The sequence below is a fragment of the Mobula birostris genome, chromosome 1 (assembly GCF_030028105.1).
Source record: "Mobula birostris isolate sMobBir1 chromosome 1, sMobBir1.hap1, whole genome shotgun sequence".
NCBI lineage: Eukaryota > Metazoa > Chordata > Chondrichthyes > Myliobatiformes > Myliobatidae > Mobula > Mobula birostris.
Genome location: NC_092370.1, coordinates 61,932,884 through 61,957,472, shown reverse-complemented (window position 1 = coordinate 61,957,472; position 24,589 = coordinate 61,932,884). Strand labels below are relative to the sequence as shown.

The window sequence follows — 24,589 nt, the reverse complement described above, 5'->3', positions numbered from 1 at the left end:
CCCCCCCCCCGTAGTGCATCCATCCTGATTGGCCATTACAAATATTTTGCTGCAGCATCCCAATGTGGAGCGTTTTTTCTACTTTGACTAACCATACAAAAAATATTTCAGACCTGTAGAGTCTCCCCAAGAAAATAATATGATTACAAATGGCGTTCCTACAGAATGGCTACAAGGTGAAGGAAATCAATTGGGCCCTTAAAAGAGCCAACAGAAAAACCAGGAAGCCTAACGAGGAGGAACCAGTTGCTACTGCCTGTCTTCCCTATATTTCCACAGTTTCTGGAAGAATCACCAGGATTCTGAATAAATACCGGAGAAATACCATCCACAAACCCCTAAGGAAGCTCAAGCCACAGTTTATGCAGGTCAAAGATGACCTGGAACTCGGGTCTCCTGGCGTTTACAGGATTCCCTGTGAATACAGAGAAGCGTATATTGGTCAGACGGGACGCATGGTAGAAACCTGAATCAAAGAGCACAGGAGTTATATCTGTTTGGGTTATCCTGAGAAATCAGCAGTAGCAGAATATTGCTTTCATAATGACCATAGGATTAACTTCTGCACAAAACTACTGTGCTGTGCCAATGGCTTTTGGGACTGCCTGGTAAGACAGCCATTCCAATAAAACTACAGAAAAATAATTTAAACAGAGATGATGTTCTTACTGTTAGCAAGAAATGGAGTTTGTAAACAAGGTGGGAGAGCAAAAACCTAACTGGATAACACTAACCAATCAGGAGAGACAGGCTATGAGATATAAATACCACAGGACTAGACATGTCCTGATGAAGATGGCAGAGCTTGTCATTGAAATGTCAATTATGATCGATACCTGTACTCGGCTGGAAGTGGAGAAGAATTCATTCGTCATATGCACTGGGAAAGCACTAGATCCTTCTTCGCTATAATTTGGCTTCTCTTATTTAAAGAGATGTAACACTTGGAAGCATTTAAAAAATTGTATGTTAGCTGGGGAACAGTTTCTCTGCTTGTTGTCGAACTGCCTGCTGACATCTGCTTGGTGCCTGTTCAAGGTGCCGCCAGGTGGTTTTGCTACTTGCACACCAGGATATGAACAATTGCTTTCAGGAAAATAGAAGTTTGCAAGATATCTACAGTAATGTTCACTTCTTCCTTTACCTAGATCTTTCATGTGCAAATGATGAAGATTTGCTAAACTTCCTTCAAATAGAGCATATGTAGATTTTGTTATTACATATTGTGTGTGGTGAGGGGAGGAGTGAGGGAATTGGAATAATCCAGTAGTAAATGGCAAGGAACTTGCTGCATTTAAGCCGAGAAACACATCACTTTAGTTTCTGTAAAGATGCATTTGTCCATTCTTTACAAACATTCTATGACCCTTATTGATTGAACATATCTGCAGTCAATATTAACAATATTCATATTACCAATGTGATAATATTTGTGTTTTCTGGTGTATGTTGTTTGAGCTGTTCATTTTTTTTCTAAAACTGACAATAGAGTATATACCTGTGCAGGTACTACAACTGGACATTGGCTGCTCCTATGATACTCAGTATGCAGGCTTTCCAAAAGTGTCTACCCAAGGTAAAAAAGAACCATCTGCTTTACATTAAGATTACTTGATGTATCATTTTCTACAAATAAGTTATTATATCAGGGTTTTAATCATTGCTTATTTGACCTGAAGACACCTTAAAAGCTAATTTGTTATTTTTTACCACTTCATAAAATCTGTGGTTTGCGGGACTCATGAGCAGCCATTGTAATGCCACAGGTTTTTGGTCCAGTTGGAATTCAACACCAAGGCAACAATTCCTTTGGGCTGTAGGCTCTAGGCTTGTTCCTGTGGGCTGTAGAAAACCAGTTAGACATGGCCCAGGCGTTAGCTAAATTCTGTAAGGATTGGTGCAGAATACTACTGGGTTCACTGGTCTTCACTGTCTCTAAACTACCCCATCCTCAACTTCCCCTTTTTAATTGTTCCTTGAATTGTAAAGCGTGCTCGTCACCTTTCTAAAATGTAATACTCTGGTTTCTGCAGCCAGTGCTTTTCCCGATAAACTTCATTACCAATGTATCATGCTTTAGAAACAATATTTTGTCTATAAATTTTTGTACTCTTTGTTTTCCATCAAGTGAAGACACATTACCCACATGTACCCATATTACCACAGATAAAACACTCACCCAGATTTAATCTACACTTTGTAGGAAGCGATTGATGACTGGGTAAAAATGAAGATGCCAAAGAAGTCTGGCAGGTGGTGGTTCTGGCGTAAGAGGGATAGTACCGTCAAACAGGTATGCTTATTGCTAACTTGTTCCATCAAGGGCAGAATGAAGCATGTGTCGTGTTCAGTCAAATATGTCACATTGTGCAGATAAAGGAAGAAATTAGAATCCCTTTAATCATTTAATCTGATCTATATATTCAATGTGACAAAGGATGAATTAGATTGTTTTCCCAATGTTAATGTATGCCCATTTACAGCTTTTGTGTATGAAATAGTTCTAAACATACAACACACATACAAAGTGCATGAAACATTTTTTTAAATGGATACATTCTTTGAAGATCATGCTTGGACATTAATTATCCTTGTTATTTTTTTAGCCTGATCTTGTACAGGTTTTCCACAATTGACTAATGTTCAATTTATGAATTTTGGCTGCTGTGCTACTGAGTCTTGACGGTATAGATGATCACTGTAATGAAACCATTTTTCATTATTGCTAATAAAATGCCAAAATCTTGCATTAAGAATGCATTTTACAAAATTCTGTTTAACAGAATTCTTCACAAAGTTGCCCGTCTATAAAATGAGGAATGTCTATATATTTGTTAGGATGTTGGGTAGGGTAATGGCAAGTGGATTGGTACTGATCAAGTTGTGTAACTATTTTCAAACTAATAGTCCAAACTTTCCCAAATAATGCAGGTTTTCCCTTCAGTTGGGAAGCATAGGATTCCTGTTCAGGGGTGCACTAATGCAGTAATCCTAAACTTAAGTATTTACTTGCAGTTTTTCCAATTGTGCTTCATACGGACTTCTGGTAGAGTTCCTCAACCAATTCTCCAGCCGATTTGCTGGGATACATGCGCATTAAAGTTGTACTGGGTTAGAAATGAATGGAATGGCCATGGGTGACATAAAATTTCTGCTTTTGAAATTAATTGAACAAAATATTAAATATTTTGTTTTAATGCCTTTAATAGTGTAATGTATTTAAATATCAGACATTGAAAAGTAATCTCTTTTTGACAGCCAGCTGTCTAAACAGCTGTCAGAAGTATTTAATTCAAGTGATGCTATACAGTGCATTTATGTGGAAAGACTTGCAAGGTCTTTCAATAGGTTTTGGTTGGATTCAGAGAGTTGCCACTTGAAAATCTGCTCAGTTTAAATGCTGTCCCAGTAGGTGAGGGAATATAGCCATTCAGTGATTCAATGCTACCAGGTAATTCTGGTCCATTACATTGAGAGTGATTTCAACTCCCCACTGAGTAGAGGCCATCCTGCACTATTCAGGGTCTCCATCCACCTAGCTTGCCAGAGCAGCCAGTGACTATTAAGCCTGTAATGTCCTTTCAGTTCTCCACCCATGTGATTCTTCTTTGGCTGTTTGTAGCCTGCAGCAAATACCCAGTTGGAAATAGGGGGTTTATGAGCAGATTCTTTCCAGATGGCTCTGGGGATTTCTTTGCTGCAAAACTCTAAAGATTGCATTGATAATCCTTTGGTCTCTGTGTGCACTGCTTGGAGTTTACTGTCATCCACAAGCAAGTTCCATTATGGTAGTGGGAATTGCCATTGTAAACTAATAAATAACCAGAAGGAGTGAATACCATTTTAAATATCAAATTTACTTTTGCATGTATTCTATGCTAACATAGATATGGGTTAAAATGTTACATGGTTTACCTAATCTGGCCCTTAATAGGAAGAAGATTTTTGAAAAAAAAATCTCAAACAGAATGAGGCTAACTCATGTAAATTCTGAAAGAACTGAGATTGCATGCTTGAATAAATGCTGACATTATGTGGTTCTTTAACCATTGCTATTATGTGTGTGTTGGCAGCCTGAGACAAAACAAGAGAAACTGAGTGAAGCAGACAAAACTGGTCAAAGCCAAAACACTGTTACCAGCAGGTAAATTTTGACATATTTTAGCACAAATCCTAGGCACAATGCTTTATCATGTCTGGTGTCATTATTACATCATTATAATTTAAATTGATGTCTTTAAGTAATCGTACATGTAACCTTAAAGTTACTGATTAACGTGAATACAGAAGAATAAAGGGATTATTGGTCTAACTGCTGCCCTGTAGGAACTGAGGATTAATCATAACATTATAAATACTTAGCACGGTGAAATGATATTTTGCACTAAAAGGTCAGTGATCAAATGGGTGAACATTTTAGATGTTGCTTAGGACTATGATGGGATCTAAAACCAAGCAACAGTATATAAATTAAGTTTTACATAAAGAGGTGATCTTCTTTCAAAGAAAAGGTAAAATGCCAATGCTAAATAAGCAAGTTCGGATGTTAGAATAGAATTTATGAAATGGGAAAACCTCGACTTCTAACTCAGCTAGGTGTACGTCTGCAGTGATTTTGGTTTGTTATTCTCATTATGTGGATCTTTCAGAATTGGGCTGCTAATATCTTGGGAGCTTTTGCTATGACAAAGATTGCATATAAATGTGAATTGATAATGAAAAAGGATGAAGTACACAGGTAGTGATTAGGTTCACACTATCCAGTTGGAGAAGGATTTATTTAGGATCTATGCTACTTAAGAGTGACTAATTGGCTCAAAGGATTACAAAGGTAATAGATCTAAAGTAGGAAATAAAAATGGAGATTCTTTTTTTTCTGAAAAGTCTTTGGGAAAACTCATTATGTACATTTTAAAAAGTGATAATCAGGTAACTTTTTGACCTTGGTACTCATTGCAAGAAACTCCAGGATTTTGTAATTTTATAATATAGGATTTTAACAGATACATGCAACTTACACTTCACCCAGATGTCAGTTATGAAACTACTGATGTGATTTAAATGTAGAATATTTTGAATGTTTAATATTTGGCACTATTGAGTGAGTGACATTTCCCTCCAATTTATCACTTGCTTAGATCCAAGGAGGAAGATTCTTCTAGCAATGAAGACTCAACACAACTAAATGAACCAACAGCAAATGATCCAAAACTCACTGAGAGCACTAATAAGGATTATTCTGTCTCTTATAAGAAGTCTCTGAGGTTGTCCTCAGAACAAATTGTAAGAAAATTTTCAATAATATGGCTCTTGGCTTAATTTAAACATACCTTAACATTTTACTAGATAGATAGTTCTTCTTTATTGTTGACTGTACCCTTTGTATATAGAGGCACAGATCTGAACGGATTGGTTAAATCACAGACTGGTGTTCTGAGAGATTCTTACTCTTGTATCAAATTACTATATTTTTCTAATCATACTAAATTTCTCAAATGCGTATGTCTGCAGATTTACTTGCATTAATTAACCTTGAACACTTTGAAATATGTTTAAAATTTAAAGCAGTTTCCTTTGTTGTGGACTTACTGAACAAATTTTAACAAAGTACATACAGATGTGAGAAACTGAAGCAAGGCCTCCCAAGTATAGGAGTTTGTTTATTGTTTACGCTATTTTAAAATTAATATTACAAATTAAGAAAGGTCTCCAGTTTGTGTTAGCGTGGCAGTGAGTAACTTTAAGTATTCTGGAAAAGGAAGGAATTTGCAACTTTAAAACTGCTTAGTAATTTAGTTCCAATCCTTGAACATAGTCATGGAAATCTGTTTCATTCTTCAACGCCTTCATGTAGCTACTGCCTTTACACACAGTCCATTATCAGAAAGATAAAGCATGGCTTTTTTCCCTAAACTTTCCCTCCAGTAGTTGCTGGTGATTTGGTAGTGGGGAAATGCAGTTTGGAAATGGAGTGGAACAAGAATAACTAACTTTTTTTGCATATCTTTTTCTCCGGTGTGCTTGTATATCGAAGGCAAGTCTTAAACTGAAGGAGGGGCCAAATGATGCAGTCTTTAGTATAACAACACAATATCAAGGTACCTGTCGCTGTGAAGGAACAATATACCTCTGGAACTGGAATGATAAAGTCATCATATCTGATATTGATGGAACAATAACCAAGTAAGTTGTGTATATTGGATGTTTGTGTGTGTATATATACCTGTATATATATTATAGCAGGCTCTTTTTTATTGAACGTACAGATAGAACTTCGTGTATTATAACTAATAGGTTAAAACCTTGTATAGTGATATTTCTGAACTTTATAATTTGTGTTCATTATTGCTACTTATGTGTATATTGCTGTTTTATAATGAACATGCTGCATAAACACTAGAGGGAAGAAAGTGTATCAACTACCAGCCAATATTTTTTTCTGTGCCATGTCATTATGAATCATGGAGGTTACAATTATGATACTCAGCTTTTTTCTAACTAAAATATGTGTTTCTTTGACTGTTTATGTGGATGTTTAATTCCTCAGTTGTCACAAGCACCATGCCATTTGTGAACAAATTTATCTCCTGCACTAGTGCTTTTCAAAAATGAGTTATGATCTCTTGAACTGTACTTTGATCTTTTTGTAGCCCAGTTGTTGCTCTATAGCATTCATTATCCTCACTCCCTTGATTGTTGTATGATCCAGCCTTCTTTTGTTCTGCTTCATTGTCTTTTTCCAGTGTCCATATGCTTTTGAATCATTCTATAACGACTCTGAGCAGCTTCTTACAGTGAAGTTTTAAGTTTCCACTCAACAGGACCAGGATTTTCAAAGGTCATCTAATTTATAAATCTGTTTCTATTCTCTCCTTTATTACTTTCATGTGTTTTAAAATTCTTGTGTGTCTGAGTGCAGCCCTTTGAGTTTTGCATCAGTCCCTCTGAGCACCACGAGCTGTAATTCTCTGGGCTTTTTGATCCTCTCAGCGTTAGCACTGGCTCACTGGAAATCTCAAGGAATGCATAGAATGAGGCTGTTTAACATTTTAAACTTACTCTGTCATCGAGGCCAAGACTGGTCTGTGACCTTCCACCAAAACCACTTAACCATATCCCCCTTAACAAATACTGTCAGTTTTCTGATTTAAGATTAACAATTGACAAGCATCACTCTTGCAAAAGCATTCCACATTTCTGCTCTTCACCTCTGTGAGGCCTAGCTCTAATTTTAAGACAATGCTCCATAGTTCCGGTTTCATCAGACAACTTGCATGTACTTTTGCTTTGTTTCCCTGGAAGCTTTGATAACTTTGACCATATCATCCCTATCCCTAACCTTTGACATTCTGAATTCTAGTTGCATGTTATAATTAACCCTTGATTTGGGTTATTTCAGATATGATTTGCTCCTTTCAGGGCTAATATATCCACCCAGAAATCTATCACACCCAGTGTGATGCCCAGAAATCCATCTGATCACGTACAGCAGCAGTGTAATTTCTAACCCCACATATTCCAGACCTCCTGATATAAAATCCATTATTCCATTGGATCTTTTGAATAAACTTAATCAATCAGGTTCCTTTATATTACTGCCAGTCAGAAACCCTTCTCCCTAAGAATGTCATTTGACTGCCAACACCATCAGCAAAATATCCCACCACCTTCTAGGGGTAGTCTAGACCAGACTCTCTTCATCCTACTTCTAAAATGTCAGGCAATGTGGTAATGAGCACCCGTTGGCTAGTGTTATCTTTTTTCCAGAAATCTTGTTAGACTCTTTAATGTTCATTACATAGAATGACATCAATGCATTCTTAAAAATGCATTTCGGTACGTAGGTTGTGATAATATTAAAGTCCATATTTAATTAGTTTTTTTGTTTCTTAGCTATCAAATGTGCTACTGACTTTATATTAATATAAAACTTAATTTTAACTTCAATTAATTTTGGACCATAATTTATGACAAACCTGTCTACAGACTTTTAATAACTTCTTTGAAATTTATCAGCTGCAGGGAATTTATTGTAACTTTTTACTTGTAGATCCGATGCACTGGGACAGATCCTTCCTCAGCTGGGTAAAGACTGGACCCATCCAGGGATCGCAAAACTTTATCACAAGATACACGAGTATGTGTTTTGCAGTCATGTTTCAGCAAAAACAGGCAAAGCAAAATAAAATCAATTCATATTGTCAATTTCTTTAGGTAATAGCAGAAAGTAATGGAAATGCACAGTGGTTTAGGCAGCATCCTTGAGAAAGAAGAGGAGTTAATGTTTAAAGTTTCACTACCAACTACTCTTTCACTTTTAGAATGATGAGATTTATTGAGATTTGGGTCAATGGCATTAGAAGCCTCAAGGTCCCTACCTAAATGGGCATTATTTTAGGTCATTTCTAAATTTCTAAATTCTTCTGATCTTTTGCACCAAAAAGTACACAATTTTAGATGCCAGTAATCAAATAGAACAGGGCACTTAACTCTTTAAATTTTACTCTTCAGAAACTAAATGTGCTCAAAGTAATTACAGTATTAATCCTAGATTGAGCCTCTTAAGATGATGTAAAGATTAAGTTTCTTTGTCATATGTACATCAAAGCATATTTGTGGTATTCTCTGGATAAAATAGTTGGTATGTGGGGTTTCAATCTGATAAATAGTTCAGCCTTTCAAGGCTAATCAAGTTGGCCCTCCGTATCCGTGGGTTCCGCATCCGTGGATTCAACCAACCGCGGATTGGGATCAGGAAAAAAAAACGGAAGTTCTCTCTCCAGCACTAGTTGTTTAAGCATTGTTTGCCTTGCGTCTCATTCGTTTGCTACTTGTGTTGTGAGCGAGAGGAAGGAGTTTAAGGCTAGTAAGGGATGGCTGGCTAGCTATGTAAAGCGCTACAGCTTCAAGAACTTAAAGATCACGGGAGAATCGGCATTGGTTGATGCCGAGGCAGCATCAGCGTTCCCAGAAGAGCTACGATGGCTGTGTCTGTACTGAACATGTAGATTTTTTTCTTGTCATTATTTCTAAGCAATACAGTATAACAACTATTTACGTAGCATTTATATTGTATTCGGTATTATAAGTAATCTAGAGATGATTTAAAGTATACGGGGGGGACGTGCGTAGTATATGCAAATACTACGCCATTTTATATATGGGACGAGCATCCGCGGAATTTGGTATCTGCAGCGGGGGGGGGGGGGGCCGCGTCCCGGAACCAACCCCCCGCGGATATGAAGGACCGACTGTACAGCTGGTAGTGTAATGTTCATTCTGCGTATAAATTTCTATAAATTATGATGATATCCATAAAATATAATCTATTGGATCTTTGTTTTTATGATTCAAAACCTAGCTAATTGCTTTAAGTTTTGTTTAGCGTCATAGATGGTTTGGTTCAACTCTAACCAATAGCCTTGCTACTTCATGTCCTTTTTTTTGGGGTGGTGGGGGGTGTTCCACTTTATTTTAAAGCCCCTTTACATATCAGGGCAAAGTGTTTTACAACCAATGAAGTCCTTCTGAAAAATAGTTACTGCTATACTCTAGAAAACTCAGCGACTAATTGGCACACACTCAGCTCTGTCACATTGTGAAAATGATGGGCTAATCAATTTTAGAAATGTTATCATCATAAAAATTGGATAAGACATTGGGGATATGGTTAGGTACACGGCTCCAGGGCCCATGGTTTGATCCTGACCTTGGATGCGATATGTGTGAAGTTTGCATGTTCTTGTGAAGAAACATTGGTTTCTGATAGATTCTCCAGTTTTGTCCCATAATCCTAAATTATGCTTGCAGGTTAATTGGCTGCTGTAGGTTGCTCTTTAAGTGACCAAAAAAAAAACCCTGTAAGTTAGTTAATGAGCTGGTGGGGGGAGAAGCAAATGGGAATGGAGTAAAATAAAGCAAAGTGACTACAATAGAACTCTAAATCTCTGTATAACTCTGGCTAGGGAACAAAATTGGCCAGCAAAACAAAATCATGTTGAACTTAAAACTAATAGTTGTGCAGGAATTAATTAATATCTTAAATATGTCCCCAGACAATACACCAATAACATTGTTTACTATTCTTTGTTAAAGGAATGGTTACAAGTTTCTATACTGTTCAGCACGTGCCATTGGCATGGCAGACATGACAAGAGGGTATTTGCATTGGGTTAATGACAAAGGAACAATCCTTCCCAGAGGGCCTCTATTGCTGGCGCCCAGCAGTCTCTTTTCAGCACTTCATCGGTAAGTTGCAGGATCTGCAATCAGTAAGGAATTTGAAAATGTTTTGCTAATTCCTTAACATAAGTTTTATTTTACTGATTCCACAAGTTTATTTCACTGATGCACTTTTTTTTTAGATTTGAACTACCATTGTTATTTTCTTTTGAGATTTTGTAGTCATCCAACTTGCCCAAAAATTTTCTTACCACTTAAAAATCCCTAAATGAGTTTCATATCAAGTTGTTTCTGTAGGTAAGTGGCCTTATCTGCCAAATCTAGAAGGTTTGGTAGATGAATTGAATCTTGATGTGCCCAGTCAATGAGAAGAGACCTAGATCTTGTGGACAGCCAAAGTTCTTCCCAGGGCAGAAATGGCTAATGTGAAGGGCCATTAATTTAAGATCATTGCAGGAAAGTATAGGGGGGATGTCAGAGTTAAGTTCTTTTACACACAGGTGGATGCATGGAATGCACTGCCAAGGATGGTGGTAGAGGAAAATACAATGGGGTTATGTAAGGGACACTTAAATAGGCATGTAGATGAAAAAAAAATGGAGAGCTATATGCATGGGAAGAGTCGGGGTGGTCCTGGAGTAGGTTTAAAGTCCGGCACAACATTGTGGGCTGAAGGCCTGTATTGTGCTGTGATTTTCTATGTTCCGTCATTGAGGTTTAAATGGATAAAAGTACAAAATATTACTTTAGCCAGAAATGTTTTACCAGTTGATGTATTGGCCTGCTGGAGGAAAGAGCGCTTATGGCTAATGGTAAGCATTCTGATTTTGTTATTGACAAGCCCTTCTTGGATTCCAAAACACACATGCACTTCAAAGATCACTTGTCAGTTGTTAGGTATGCGATTATGGAGTACCCGGAGGCACATGACAAGATAGGCCAAAGCCAGCATGGTTTCCTGAAAGGAAAATCCTGCCTGAGAAACATACTGCAATTCTTTGAGGAAATTACAAGCAGGGGAGACAAAGGAGATACAGTAGACGTGCTGTACTTAGATTTTCAGAAGGCCTTTGACAAGGTGATGTACATGAGGCTGCTTAGCAAGATAAGAGCCCATGGAATCACAGGGAAGTTACTAGCATGGGTGGAGCATTGGCTGGTAGAAAACAGAGAGTGGGAATAAAGGGGTCCTATTCTGGCTGGCTGCCGGTTACCAGTGGAGTTCCACAGGGGTTGGTGTTGGGACTGCTGCTTTTTACGACGTATGTCAATGATTTGGACTACGCGATTAATGGATTTATGGCTAAATTTGCTGATGATACCAAGATAGGTAGAGGAGCGGGTAGTGTTGAGGAAACAGAGAGCCTGCAGAGAGACTTAGTTAGGTTAGGGGATTGAGCAAAGAAGTGGCAAATGAAATACAATGTTGGAAAGCGTATGGTCATGCACTTTGGTGGAAGAAATAAACGGGCAGACTATTATTTAGATGGGGAAAGAATTCAAAATACAGAGATGCAAAGGGATTTGGGAGTCCTTGTGCACGATACCCTAAAGGTTAACCTCCAGGTTGAGTCGGTTGTGAAGAAAGCAAATGCAATATTGGCATTCATTTCTAGAGGTATAGAATATAAGAGCAGGGATGTGATGTTGAGGCTCTATAGGGCACTCGTGAGACAACACTTGGAGTATTGGGTGCAATTTTGGGCTCCTTATTTTAGAAAGGATTTATTGATATTGGAGAAGGTTCACAAGAATGATTCCAGGAATGAAAGGGTTATGAGGAATGTCTGGCAGCTCTTGGGCTGTATTCCCTGGAGTTCAGGAGAATGAGGGGGGAAATCTCATTAGAAACATTCCGAATGTTTAAAGACCTGAACAGATTAGATATGGCAAAGTTATTTCCCATGGTAGGGGATTCTAGGACAAGAGGGGACGACTTCAGGATTGAAGGACGTCCATTTAGAACAGAGATGTGGAGAAATTGCTTTAGTCAGAGGGTGGTAAATCTGTGGAATTTGTTGCCACGAGCCGCTGTGGAGGCCAAGTCATTGGGTGTATTGAAAGCAGAGATAGGTTCTTGTTTAGCCAGGGCATCAAAGGGTATGGAGTGAAAGCAGGGGAGTGGGGATGACTGGAAGAATTGGATCAGCCCATGATTGAATGGTGGAGCAGACTCATTGGGCCGAATGGCCTGCTTCTGCTCCTATATCTTATGGTCTTGAGGGGAGAAACGTGGTTTAGTTATTGGATAGTTGAATCTCTCACTGTGTCTGCAATGTGTTGCTTGAGATAATCAAAAAGGAGGTTGCTAGATTATGTGCAGACTTCTACCAGCATATGTTCAGGACACACTTCGTAAATGTGTTTGTAACTTTACAGTATACATGTTACTGCTTAAATTTAAAATTTCTTAGTACTTTTAGTTTTAAAAAGTCGCATTTCCTGTAAGTATTTCATAGAAATATTTTCCAAAAGGGCTGGTAACCAAAGAAACAAAAAGATTAATTATTCAAGCCCTCTGACAATTATTTTCCTTGAGGTGTAATTAACTATATAAATCATGGATTAATTGCACTGACCAGTAATCCATGACAGATAACTAATTGGATCCCAGGCCACAATCCACAAAAAAAAGAGGAAATGGTCTTGGGCATGAGCAAAACATCAGCCTTTACTGCTATGTTGCTAGATATGCCACAACAGTAATAATTCTCTAACCAATTTTATGTCTAACATTGTACCCATTTATTTGCAGAGAGGTAATAGAGAAGAAACCTGAAAAATTTAAAATAGAATGTTTGAATGACATCAAAAACCTGTTCAATGTTTGCAATGAGCCTTTCTATGCTGCTTTTGGGAATCGGTCCAATGTAAGTTGCCACCAGTACTTTGATCCTTTACATTGAAAATAGCCCAGTGAATATTCTACAGTTGGAAAATAAGAACTCGAAACTTTCACAAACAAAATTAAAATACATTTTAGCCTCAGTCTTGTAATATAAGTGATTTGATAACTTGAGATTTCAGTAGATATAGTGGGGAAGGGGGATGGAAGAGATTACAAAATTTAACATTTTATGTCCTTTTTTAGGATGTTTGTGCTTACAAGCAAGTAGGCGTCCCAGACTACAGAATCTTTACAGTTAATCCCAAAGGTGAATTAATACAGGAGCAAACCAGGGGTAATAAATCTTCGTAAGTATTCATACTGGTCCTAGCAGTTCCTTTTTTCCCCTCTGTTCTTTAACTACAGATGCCCTTTTCAGAAAGCTGCACAGGATCAAACAGGATAGAATTGGGGTGGTGATGTATCAGTATATGGGAGGGAGATTGAAAATCTGGTTGAGTGAGGCCATAACAACAACCTGTTTCTCAATGTCAGCAGGATTAAAGAGCTTATTATTGACTTCAAGAGAGGGGAACTAGAGTTCCATGAGCCAGTCCTCATCGGAGGTGGAAGGGGAAGCAACTTTAAGTTCCTCTGTGCTTTCACTTGAGAGGATCTGTCCTGGGTCCAGCATGCAAGTGCCATTACAAAGAAAGCACAGCAACCCCTCTACATTGCGAGTTTGTGAAGATTCGGCATGACATCTAAGACCTTGACCAACTTCTATATTTGTGTAGTGCAGAGCATATTGATTGTTGTATCACAGCCTGGTACACCAATGCCCTTGAAAGAAAAGTCCTTCAAAAATCAGTAGGTGCATCACGGGTAAAGCCCTCCCCACCATTGACCACATCTACATGAAATGCTGTCACAGGAAATGCAGTGTCCACCATCAGGGACAAGCACAAAAATTGCTACTGCAATCAGGAAGAACGTATAGTAGCCTCAGGACTCAGCACCGGATTCAGGAACAATTACTACCCCTGAACTATCAGGCTCTTGAATCGAAGGGATAACTTCCCTTGCCCTGTCACTGAACTATTCCCACAGTCTATGGACTCATTTCCAAGGACTATTCATCCCATTTTCTCTATTTATTATTTATTTTTTTCTCAGCTCAAACTGGTAAAAGCCAAGCACACTCATTTGTCAATTGCTAGGAACTTTTAGACTATTCTAGTGGTGTTTAGTGTTGTGGCTTCCTGAAGATTTACTTAGATATTACTGTGTAACTGTTGAAGTTTTCCCTGTATCCTGTCATATTAGTCTTACGTTCCATTACTCGGTAATATAAATGTATTTATGAATGTGTTTACTTCTAATGACCATTTTAGGCACGTCTTTCTTCTCTTAACTGCTTGAGTGGGCTCAGTTGTAAGTGGTCTACTCCCGTGAGCAACACTTGCAGAGTCGCAGGCTGTGATCTTGATGGGCTACTTTGAGTGCTGGCGGTACCTTTTCCCGGTTTCCTGCCTGCCTATTCAGCGGTGCACCACTCGTGATTTACTTGCTGTCATGCCCAGCGCTAGCTCCTGGCATGCCCTGGCGTTTTCCCCAGGCAGCGGCTTTATCACTGCTGTTTCTAAAGCTTGAGAATGTTGGTTTTTATACCTACAGCCAAGTTTTAGTTTCAGCTACCCCTAAAGTGGAGAACAGATGCTGACCAGAGCACTGCCCAATCTGGGTAGAGATCTGTCTGATTCTATTTATTATTATTTCTTTATTTTTGTATTTGCAGAGTTTGTCTTTAGTACACTTGGTTGAACACCCAAGTTGGTGCAGTCTTTCATTGTTTCTGTTATGGTTATTATTCAATGGGGTTATTGCGTGTGCTCACAAGAAAATGAATCTCAGGGTTGTATATGGTGACGTACATGTACTTTGATAATATCCCAGTCCCACGCACTGAGTTCATCTGTCTAGCCTGTCAGCCACCTTGCATTAAAATATTGTTTAGGTTAGCAAACCTTCCTGGCCTGCAACACATCATTTGTGTGTTGCAATACTTTCTGTTGAACCATAGAAACAAATTGGCAAGATAACAAATTTAGTGCTTGGTCACTGCTGAGGGAGCTAAACCCTGCTACTCTATTGCCCCTAAATTGAGAAATTTATGGTCAATAATAAAAACATTGCTGAAAATTATCAGCATGTCAGGTCAAATCTGTGAAGCAGAGTTAACTTTGCAGGTTAATGACTTCAGAACTTGATGTTACAGATCAGTGATGATTAACATTGATCATGATTCTGTAACCCTTGCTGGAGAAAGTGTTAAATGAGGGTAATGCTTGGTCTGTAGTATCTCCATTCAATTCTTTCCATGAAAAAACAGGTTTAAGAAACTGTTGGCTTGTACATGGATAAGGACTTGGTTAAGGTAACACAGACACACATTAAGAGATGCTGCTCTTTGGTCCAACAAAATGTATGAGAAAATTGGAAGTGGTGCTGGGATGAAGGATTTTGGGACATAAATTCCATAATTAAAAAAATATTGCTTCTTTATTCAATGCAACATACATAAAATGCTGGAAGAACTTGACAGATCAAGCAGCATCCATAGAAATGAACAAACAGTTGACGTTTCAGGTTGAAGCCCCTCTTCAGGACGTTTTATTCAATGTTTATGGTTAATAAGTAAACTTGTACTGATCACCAATAATTTCAGTGCACACATTTTATTTTACAGCCAATCTATCTCAGTGGGGTGTTTTTAAGAACCGAATTGTTTTCTTTTAAATATACTTTTAACAATGTTTTCAAGAAAAAATATCTAATTTCAACCTTCTCTTTCCTTTTTAGGTATATCAGATTGAGTGAGCTTGTTGAACATGTCTTCCCTTTGCTCAGTCAAGAACAGTGTTCTGCTTTTATTTATCCAGAATACAGCTACTTCAACTATTGGCGAGATGTACTGCCAAGTATCAGTATGGAAGAACTTAAATAGGTATTGGCATTCATCCAACTTCTGTCAAAGAAACTCCTAGTACTGTACAACAAATCTGATAAGAATTTTTATTTTACGTACTGATTCAACTGTTGTAGAAGCATGTTAATACCAGCACTATTCTCAGGAATATAGCCAAGTGTTCATTTGACCAGTTGGTTGCAGCAGAAGGAAAACCATGATTTTAGTCATGAGCATTGCACATACTGTTAGTACTTTACTTTCATCCTTCCAGTTGCTACTTCAAGTAACTTTTTAACTAAACAGCTTGGTTTAGATTAGAAATTATGCAATATATTGAAAATGACTATTTTTAATACCAAGAAAATGGGATCAATCCATTGGAATTTAACAATGTCCAGTTACATTTTGTAGCAACAATCAGAATCATGTTGCAAAACCTCATGTTATTTGGTGCTGCTTCACCTGTGGTGTAAATGAATGCCAATTTTGTATTTGTTTTCAATGATAAAAAATTGCACTTTCATACTATAAATCAGATATAAGTGATTCCTGAACATTCAAATGGATGAAAAAGTCTGTGTGCAACCTGACATTTATTAGCCATTAACTGTGTGTGTAGACAGACTACCTGTAAGTTTTATGTATTTTATAACCAGTTGCCATATACATTATCTATCTCTCATGAATGCCTTCAATTGATAAAATGTTTGCCAGAGTAGAAAAGATGTTTTACATTGAGGCATTTCACAGTACAAGAGATTCTTTCTGTGAAAGATATAGATTAGTGTTATGAAAACACATGGAAAGATAATCTTTACAGTTCTTAAATTGAATATAGTGAAAGATAAATATCTAATAATCATATTTCATAGAGCAACTGTTCTTCACTTTATTTGTGCCAGAAATATTTCCATTTTTTTTTCAAAGGGCAAGAAATTTTGAATTTTATTTTAATCACCTATCCTATAGAAATTTTAGGGAGCCTTTTTGTAATCAGTTATAATCCTGGTAATTGGTTTACAGAATGTTTTCACATCTGTGCATTTTGATGAGGCTAGTAAATTAACATGTCTTAATGTAAAAGCTATACAGAAATTATGTTGATATTCAATGTTATGTTTCTGAGCATAAATGATATTTGCACAATAGCAAGAGTCTAATGAATTGAAATGTTGATTTTGTTTTTGTATGATCATTGATAACCAGAGCACAGTTGCAAGGTACAGCTAGAATTTCAGTGATTGTATTAGAAAATGTGTCAGTATTATACAGCAGAATGTGTAGCATTGTACACATGTATAACATCTTGCTGAGATATTAAATACAGAACCATGGAATAAATAACATAAGAAACCTTATTTCTGTGTGATCTGGACTATTCAGGTAGCAGAAAATGAGACAATCACCAGATAATTTGAGAAGGTAGTTTTGTTTCATAGTAGTTTGAAACTGAGCGTTTATATCGAGTAGCACGGGTCCCTTGCTCATTTGTATACAATGTTGGGGTTGGGAAGCTTAACCAAAATATTTTGGTAATACATTTTCCCAAAATCTCAATCTTCCAGGGAGAATATTGACAAGGCTTTTAATGCACACATAAGCAGTAATGTACTAACCTAACAAATATAACAGAAATATAAACATTAGAGCAAAAAGAAAACCTGTTGCATCAAACAGAATGATCAACAGTATAATTTAGATGAAGTAGTAGAGAGGTAAATATTATTCACCCATGAAAATTACATATATCATTGTGTATTCCGTTATTTTAATACCGATGAAGTAGCACAATGGTAAAAATAAAATTGTATATTTTACAAAAAGTGTTAATCAGTCTATAATGGTGAAAAGGATAAACAACATTAATAAAACAGTAATCTATCCTCACTGGTGACAATACTTGAGACCAGATCATTCGCTTGATAAGACATGTCAGAAATTCAGCTTCATTCCAAGTGCAAAATACTTCTCCCAATGTTGTTTCCATTTTTGGAGGTGGGGAGGTGGCTTGTTTCCATATGTGCTCATGTCCACACCTGCTAGCATCCACCCATCTTACAGTAATCATACATTGTTTTTATTAGCAAATGTGCTTCAATGTTTTTAATAATTGCAAATAAAAATTAACAATTGATTTCTTAAAATTAGTTATACTAGGTTAACTCATAGGGCAACATTAATGTAGATTTCCCTGGGCTTAAAGATTCATCTTTTCTAAAACTGGAAGAATTGATTGATCATACCAAATTATTTTAAAAAGGGCTGGAAATACTCAACTGGTCAAAACAACTCCTCTAGCGCAAAGGTTCTCCACAGACAGTGTCAGACTTGAGTACTCTGGCAGTTTTTTTTCAGAATTGCATCATCTGCAGTTCCCCCCCCCTCCCTTTTTAAAAGTGGAGGTCTAACTTGAACATTAAAGTGAGATATTCATAATATGGTAAAAAACCTACTCTATCAAAGTATCCAATATTGGAACAATAAAATATGATACCTCTAAATAGCAGTAGTAGGAAGGATGTGATTCATTCAGACCTTGCCACAGTTTCTTCTGAATACTTAAGTGAAAGATCTTACTTAAAGGTTGCCATAAAAATAGATCATCCCAAATTGAAATGGTGAATGAATTTTTATAAATTCTTAAATGCATTGTCTGAGAGTAAAATTATGTAGTTCCAACAGTGTATAAAAGCATGAAAATGGCATTAGCTATTAAGTTTTAAGTTGCATTAATTTTCAAGTGTCCTCTGAATTCAATACTCTGGCTTATTTAGAAAAAAAAATGGTTAAGTGTTACAATGCTAGATAATTATCTAATTGTATGAATTATTAATATTCATCTTTTTCCAAAAGACAATTATATTCTTATTGTAAACTTGTAAGAAAAATGTTAATTTATTTATAGCAAGTATTATGAAGCTGGCGATGGCTTATAGTCTGAGTTGTGACCCGAGTTCAAGGTGGTTTATATTGTGATTGGTTAATTCTGAATTGCATTCCATCAACCACATTTTCCCACCTTTGACTGTTTATTTTACTTGCACTGTTCAAAGATTTTGCCTAATGGCTTTGGTTATCCTCCTGGCAATTTTATATTTTGTTAAAAACAAAGCAAATGTCAAAACAAGGAAATAGCTCTCTTTTTTCTATCATCATCATCCTCCTCCCCAAAAAAAAGCAATGTTGTCTCAGCATTTTAGCAAAAAGCACGAGTCATTTTCTTGCTTGCAATATGCAGAAACATGTAAATTTTGTTTCATACTCTCTTGTTAAATGTGCAATGTACCATAACATTTTGGATCTTGACTTGAGGTTTTGATTTTGTTGCTATGCACCCAAGCTGCTTTGATCTGACTTATTCCAAGTATAATAAACTACTGTGTCCATTAGCACAAAGCTTGCATATAATAAAGCACAGCTTGTTTAACTTTGTAAATTATTACCTTAAATCTTTGCAGCCATTAATGCAATTTTATTTTAATCGCTCCAATCAAATTACTCCCAAGAGAACTGTTCATTAGAAAATTGTCATTGGTAGATTTGTGATACCATTCAAATATTAGATTAAATGCTACCTTAGTTAAAATTTAAGGGTAGGTTTGCAAAAATTATGGGTTATTTTCACTTGATTCAACTGCAGTGAGGGGAAAATCCAAGACATTTAATATGACTGAAAATACCTACGCCAAAATATTTAAAAGGCAATATTGTTGCTATCACATATATATAGTTTGCTCATTATTAAATATGTAAAACAATAATGACCTTTTCTCAGCTGACTGAGCTTGGAATCCAGGACCTTTGACATTCTGGTAAACTTTGTCAACAAGTAAAAATATTTAAAAGTTGATCTTTAACTCTCCACTGGAATTTTTTTTAGTTAGTGTAATGGAATGTGATCATAATCCTATTATTGAAAAGGTTATTTAAGAGTATCCAATAATAAAAAACATAAACCAGAAGCTTATCCAGAATTCTAACTTTGTGGATTTAGCCCTTAACATTGAATTGACATTTTATAAAATAGTATTTTTTTTTACTGTCAAATTCAGGAATATCCACATCCTTTTCACACACGCCAAGTCATTGTGTGTTTTTAGAGTTTATATGGCCTGTGCTTTCAAGGTAGCTAGCTCTGAGGGGATGTTTCATATAGCAAAGTTCCACTGAAAGCTGAATACATTTCATCTGTGTTGACCAGTTTACCATCAATCACAATAACACTCACTTCATCTCCAACTTTAAGATTCAGAATAAGGGTGAAGGTCCCAACTCCTCCACAAATCTCTCTTCTCACAAAGGGTCTTTGAGATTCCAACAGTTCAATCTGATAGCCAGAAGTGTCCATCTGCATGATACTTTGATTAGAAACAGAGAGGATTGCTTCAATGTGTTCATTCCGCTGAGGAGCAAGGACTGCAGTGATCAGGTATTGTCCCTCAAAAGGCGCTGTAAATATACCTGGAATAAAGTAAAAGGTAATTCGAATAACCCATGATCAAGAGCATTATACCTGCAAATCACTGAATTGGACATCTCTGATACGCCTTTTACCAGCATTAGTTTGTAATTTCAGATTCCTCTCATCTATGTGAGGTCCAAGACCTATCTTTTGCTACCTATTTAATACCATTTTCACCCAGTATTACTATGTGATCTTCCATCTCACGCATTGTCTCCACCCCACTTCCTTCTTTGTCCCCTCCAGCTAAGGAATGTAATCAATACAAAATTATTGACGATGTGTTTCTTTCACTGACTTAAGTATTCTTCAATTTCCATCTCAATTCTGCTAGACACAAATGTGTTCTTGTATAAAAGTTTTATATGGTTTTGTACATCATTCCAACATTCAAAAAAGATTGTTTTAAAGGCAGCGAAAGTACTGATTTCTTGGTGTATCTGGACAATGGAAAATCAGTTGCATGGTTATTAGGGCTTTTAAGAACCCTTTTATTTCAGAGATTATCAAAATTTCTAGCCTGTTGGTGTTTTGTACATGAAATCTGCCACCTTGCTTTCCAGAGCTTTTAAGTCTTTAGATTATCCACATTGGTTAACGAGGTGAACCAGTTTCAGAAAAAAGCTGAACAGTTTACATTATTAATAAGTGGGACAAGAATAATTTTTCTTAACATTCTTTGTTTGCAGTGTTTGTGAAGCTCCTGTTAGATGGTGGTGCATATACGCTCAGGAGCCAACCAAAGCTGCTTTATCTTTTCTAAATGCGTTTTTGTTCATAGTAGGACTATTCTTGACTCCAATAGCTACTTATACAACAGGTGCACCACATCTGGGAGCTACTCATTGGTTGGAGTAGGTGGCTGGGGTGTCGTAAGAGCCGGCCGGCAGTTCGGAAAAGGTGAGTCGGCCCATTGGACCAAGAGAGTCCAATCAGTCCAAGCGATTCGTGTCGAGCTGGACTGAGGGATTCAGGTCAGGCAAGGGATTCGAGTTGGGCCATCGAGCCACAGAAAAAACTGGATTAGGTTCAGAAGAGCTGACCTGGGTACAGACCATGTTGCTGCCTGTTACCCAGAGGCACAGTAGTTGGTGTCTTTGAGTTAGCGCAAAGGTGGCATGCAGTGAAACCCTGAGTGACTGTCTTTTGGAATCACAAGACCCTGTTGGACATTGAGTGCTGCAGGCCTGTTTCCCTTATTTGATGGTAAGGCAGCGGTGTTACTTCTGTTGTAGTGGCAACTAGGCCTCAAGCCCAGGGCTTTCTTTGCAGCATAGCCTCCAGGCACAGTTAGGGGTGGCCTCTCGTGTCAGATCTGCCTTTCAGTGTTGGATCAGTGGAATTACAGGCTGGACTGCCAGGTGCCATCAATTTATAGGTCTTGTCACTCTGGGTCTTGGACCAAAAGTGTGTTTTCTTACATGACCATGTTCTTTTTTGCCTTTCTCATTATTTTGAATATGTGTATATGATTTTCCACCCTGGCCTCAGAGGAACACTGTCTAATTTGGCTGTATCCATGTATGTTTTGAATGACAACTAAACTTCATTTGATTTGTGTCAAAATGAATGGGATGGCTGGCACAAGTCAGTCTGCAAAATCTAACCACATTGCACAATTTTTTTTTGGTAGGTTTAAAGTGGAAAATGGAGACTACCTGCACTTAATAAATAAAAGGAGGTAGACAGGTAAAGAAAAAAACGAAGATGATTGAACAGTTACCTGTATTTGTATCATAGTGATGTCCATCATTAACTAAAACTTTATCGAATCGTATAACCCCTGAGTTGCCAATAAATGGTTTTCTGGTCAGGCCCACAGAAAAAGCCACGTGCTTTGGAACAACTGTACTCTCTGAAAGGAAGAAAGTGTGTGAGACATCTCATAAACAATGCTGTGAATATCTTCTACAGTAGAATTCTATTTCAATTACACTTTGTACAGAACAGTTCTTTGGGGAACATTTCTAAAATTAAGGTGAAAGTGCAAGGTTCACCTGACTATAGAGTTCCTGGTGTGGGGGAAGTATCAGTTGCAGTCATATCATTAGCTTTTTAATAAATTAACTATGTCCCCACATTCATGATTTCCTGCACATTACTTCTTGCAGGAAGCTTGCATCTCATGACAATATAGCACAAAGTTAATAGCCCTTAGAGGTAACTGCAAAATGAAAAACTACAGATGCTGGGAATCAGAAAAACAGGAAATGCTAGAAATATGCAGCAGGTCATGCAATTGTTGCGAAAAGAGAAACAGCTAATATTTCAGGTTGAAAGCCTTTCATAAGAACCCAGAACAACAGAAAGATAAATACACCTTCGTGCTTATTTAGCACCTATCCTTGAATTGGAAATGGTTGGTAAACATGAAAAACTCTGATCTCCCATTGCTTCACATGAAGGTATTCAAATAGAAACTATTCTACATTTTAAAATTAGACCTTGTCATGTCAGTTTACCTAGTTTTCTTATACAAAGAGTTAATTCCTTTATAAATTAGATAGACCAGAGCATAATAAACAGGAGTAGATGGCAATGTGGAAACCTCAAGCCTGATCTGGCATTTAGTAAGTTCATACTTGTGGTGTCTGCTTTCTTTGTGTAACCATGTAGGTAGCAAACTGAAACAGGAGCCCAGCAACATTATTGTAAAACAAGGAATGCTCCAGACTGGTTTGGCAAGCCCCTCGTTCTTAGTCTAAGTTGATCACATGACCTTGTACTTAAGAAGGCAGCAGCCTTAAAGCCGTTCACCCTTCAAATAGCTAATGTTTAAATAAGTACACTGCAACAACCCACCCTCCACTTTATAAAAGAAAGAAGTTGGCATAGTGATAACAAAAATGTTAAATTACCATGGTGGCAGATTGAGTTAATTTGGATTTGGAGGAACAATTAGTCTCAGTAATGATGACCTAGTGAGGAAAGCATAAGAGATTCTGCAGATGCTGGATAACACACACAAAATACTAGAGGAAACAAAATAATCTGCAGATGCTGGGGAACACGCACAACACACGGGAGGAACTCAGTAGGTTGGGCAGCATCTCTGGAAATGATCAGTCAACGTTTTGGGCCAGAACCCTTCGTCAGGACTGTAGAGGGAAGGGGCAGAGGCCCTATAAAGAAGGTGGGTGGAGGGTGGGAAGGAGAAGGCTGGTAGGTGCCAGGTGAAAAACTAGTAAGGGGAAAGATCAAGGGGTGGGGGAGGGGAAGCAGGAAAGGTGAAGGAGGAATAGGGGAAAACACAATGGGTGTTTGGAGGCATAAATCTGGCGGAGAATGAAGTGCAGGACAGGTCCATGGCAGACGGTGGAGAGTGAGGCCCAGAGTGGTGGCAGAGAGAGGGACAGGGACCGTAGGTATCTCCGCATGGCAGTGAGCGTGGCGCGGAGAATCCGGCGGGGGGAGCAGCAATCAATAGAATGTGGGATCCTCGCTGGGAGACCTGGAACTGGACCCAGAATCCCTGCAGTACAAGATGGCGATGGAGACACGTTCCCAGGAAGGAGACGTGGCTGTGGTAGCGGGTCAGAGTCAGGATCTGGTAGAAGAGGCGGAGAGAGGCCAAGATCACATGGGGGAGCAGTGAGAGAGGGTCTCACTGAACTCATGTCGAAGGGAAGGTTTAAACTTCTTCAGGGTAGGCAAACCAAGAAGAGACTTCGCAGCAGAGTAGCAAATCATAAACACAAAATAATCTGCAGATGCTGGGATCAAAGCAACACTCACAACACGCTGGAGGAACTCAGCAGGTCGGGCAGCATCTATAGAAACAATCAGTCAGCGTTTCTGGCTGGAACCCTTCGTCAGGACTGTAGAGGGAAGGGGCAGAGGCCCTATAAAGAAGGTGGGGGAGGGTGGGAAGAAGGCTGGTAGGTTCAGTTGAAAAACCAGTAAGGGGAAAGATAAAGGGGTGGGGGAGGGGAAGTGGGGAGGTGATAGGCAGGAAAGGTGAAGAAGGAATAGGAGAAAACACAATGGGTAGTAGGAGGAGGCAGAACCATGAGGGAGGTAGTAGGCAGCTGGGGGAGGGGGCAGAGTGAAATAGGGATAGGGGAAGGGAGGGGGAGGAAATTACCAGAAGTTGGAGAATTCTATGTTCATACCAAGGGGCTGGAGACTACCTAGACGGTATATGAGG

At 38.0% G+C, this 24,589-nt stretch overlaps 2 protein-coding genes across 3 annotated transcripts in view; one reads left to right on the top strand and one right to left on the bottom strand.

Moving 5' to 3' along the window:
• The window catches only part of LOC140188416 (phosphatidate phosphatase LPIN2-like), a 133,994-nt gene extending 116,656 nt beyond the window's left edge, over positions 1–17,338 (top strand). The window contains exons 11-20 of the mRNA XM_072244705.1: positions 1,507–1,576; positions 2,204–2,293; positions 4,074–4,144; positions 5,139–5,283; positions 6,035–6,183; positions 8,051–8,137; positions 10,096–10,248; positions 12,938–13,052; positions 13,274–13,377; positions 15,872–17,338. Coding sequence (XP_072100806.1) covers positions 1,507–1,576; positions 2,204–2,293; positions 4,074–4,144; positions 5,139–5,283; positions 6,035–6,183; positions 8,051–8,137; positions 10,096–10,248; positions 12,938–13,052; positions 13,274–13,377; positions 15,872–16,016 — 1,129 coding nt within the window. The 3' untranslated portion in view covers positions 16,017–17,338. The remainder of the gene's footprint in view (positions 1–1,506; positions 1,577–2,203; positions 2,294–4,073; positions 4,145–5,138; positions 5,284–6,034; positions 6,184–8,050; positions 8,138–10,095; positions 10,249–12,937; positions 13,053–13,273; positions 13,378–15,871) is intronic.
• A 390-nt stretch (positions 17,339–17,728) lies between these two features.
• Positions 17,729–24,589, bottom strand: part of LOC140196558 (EMILIN-2-like) — a 90,269-nt gene continuing 83,408 nt past the window's right edge. For both annotated transcript variants that reach the window (XM_072255989.1, XM_072255979.1), the window contains exons 6-7: positions 22,166–22,297; positions 17,729–20,441 (exon numbers count right to left, since the gene is read on the bottom strand). In XM_072255989.1, the coding sequence (XP_072112090.1) occupies positions 20,110–20,441; positions 22,166–22,297 (464 nt within the window). In that variant the 3' untranslated portion in view covers positions 17,729–20,109. The remainder of the gene's footprint in view (positions 20,442–22,165; positions 22,298–24,589) is intronic.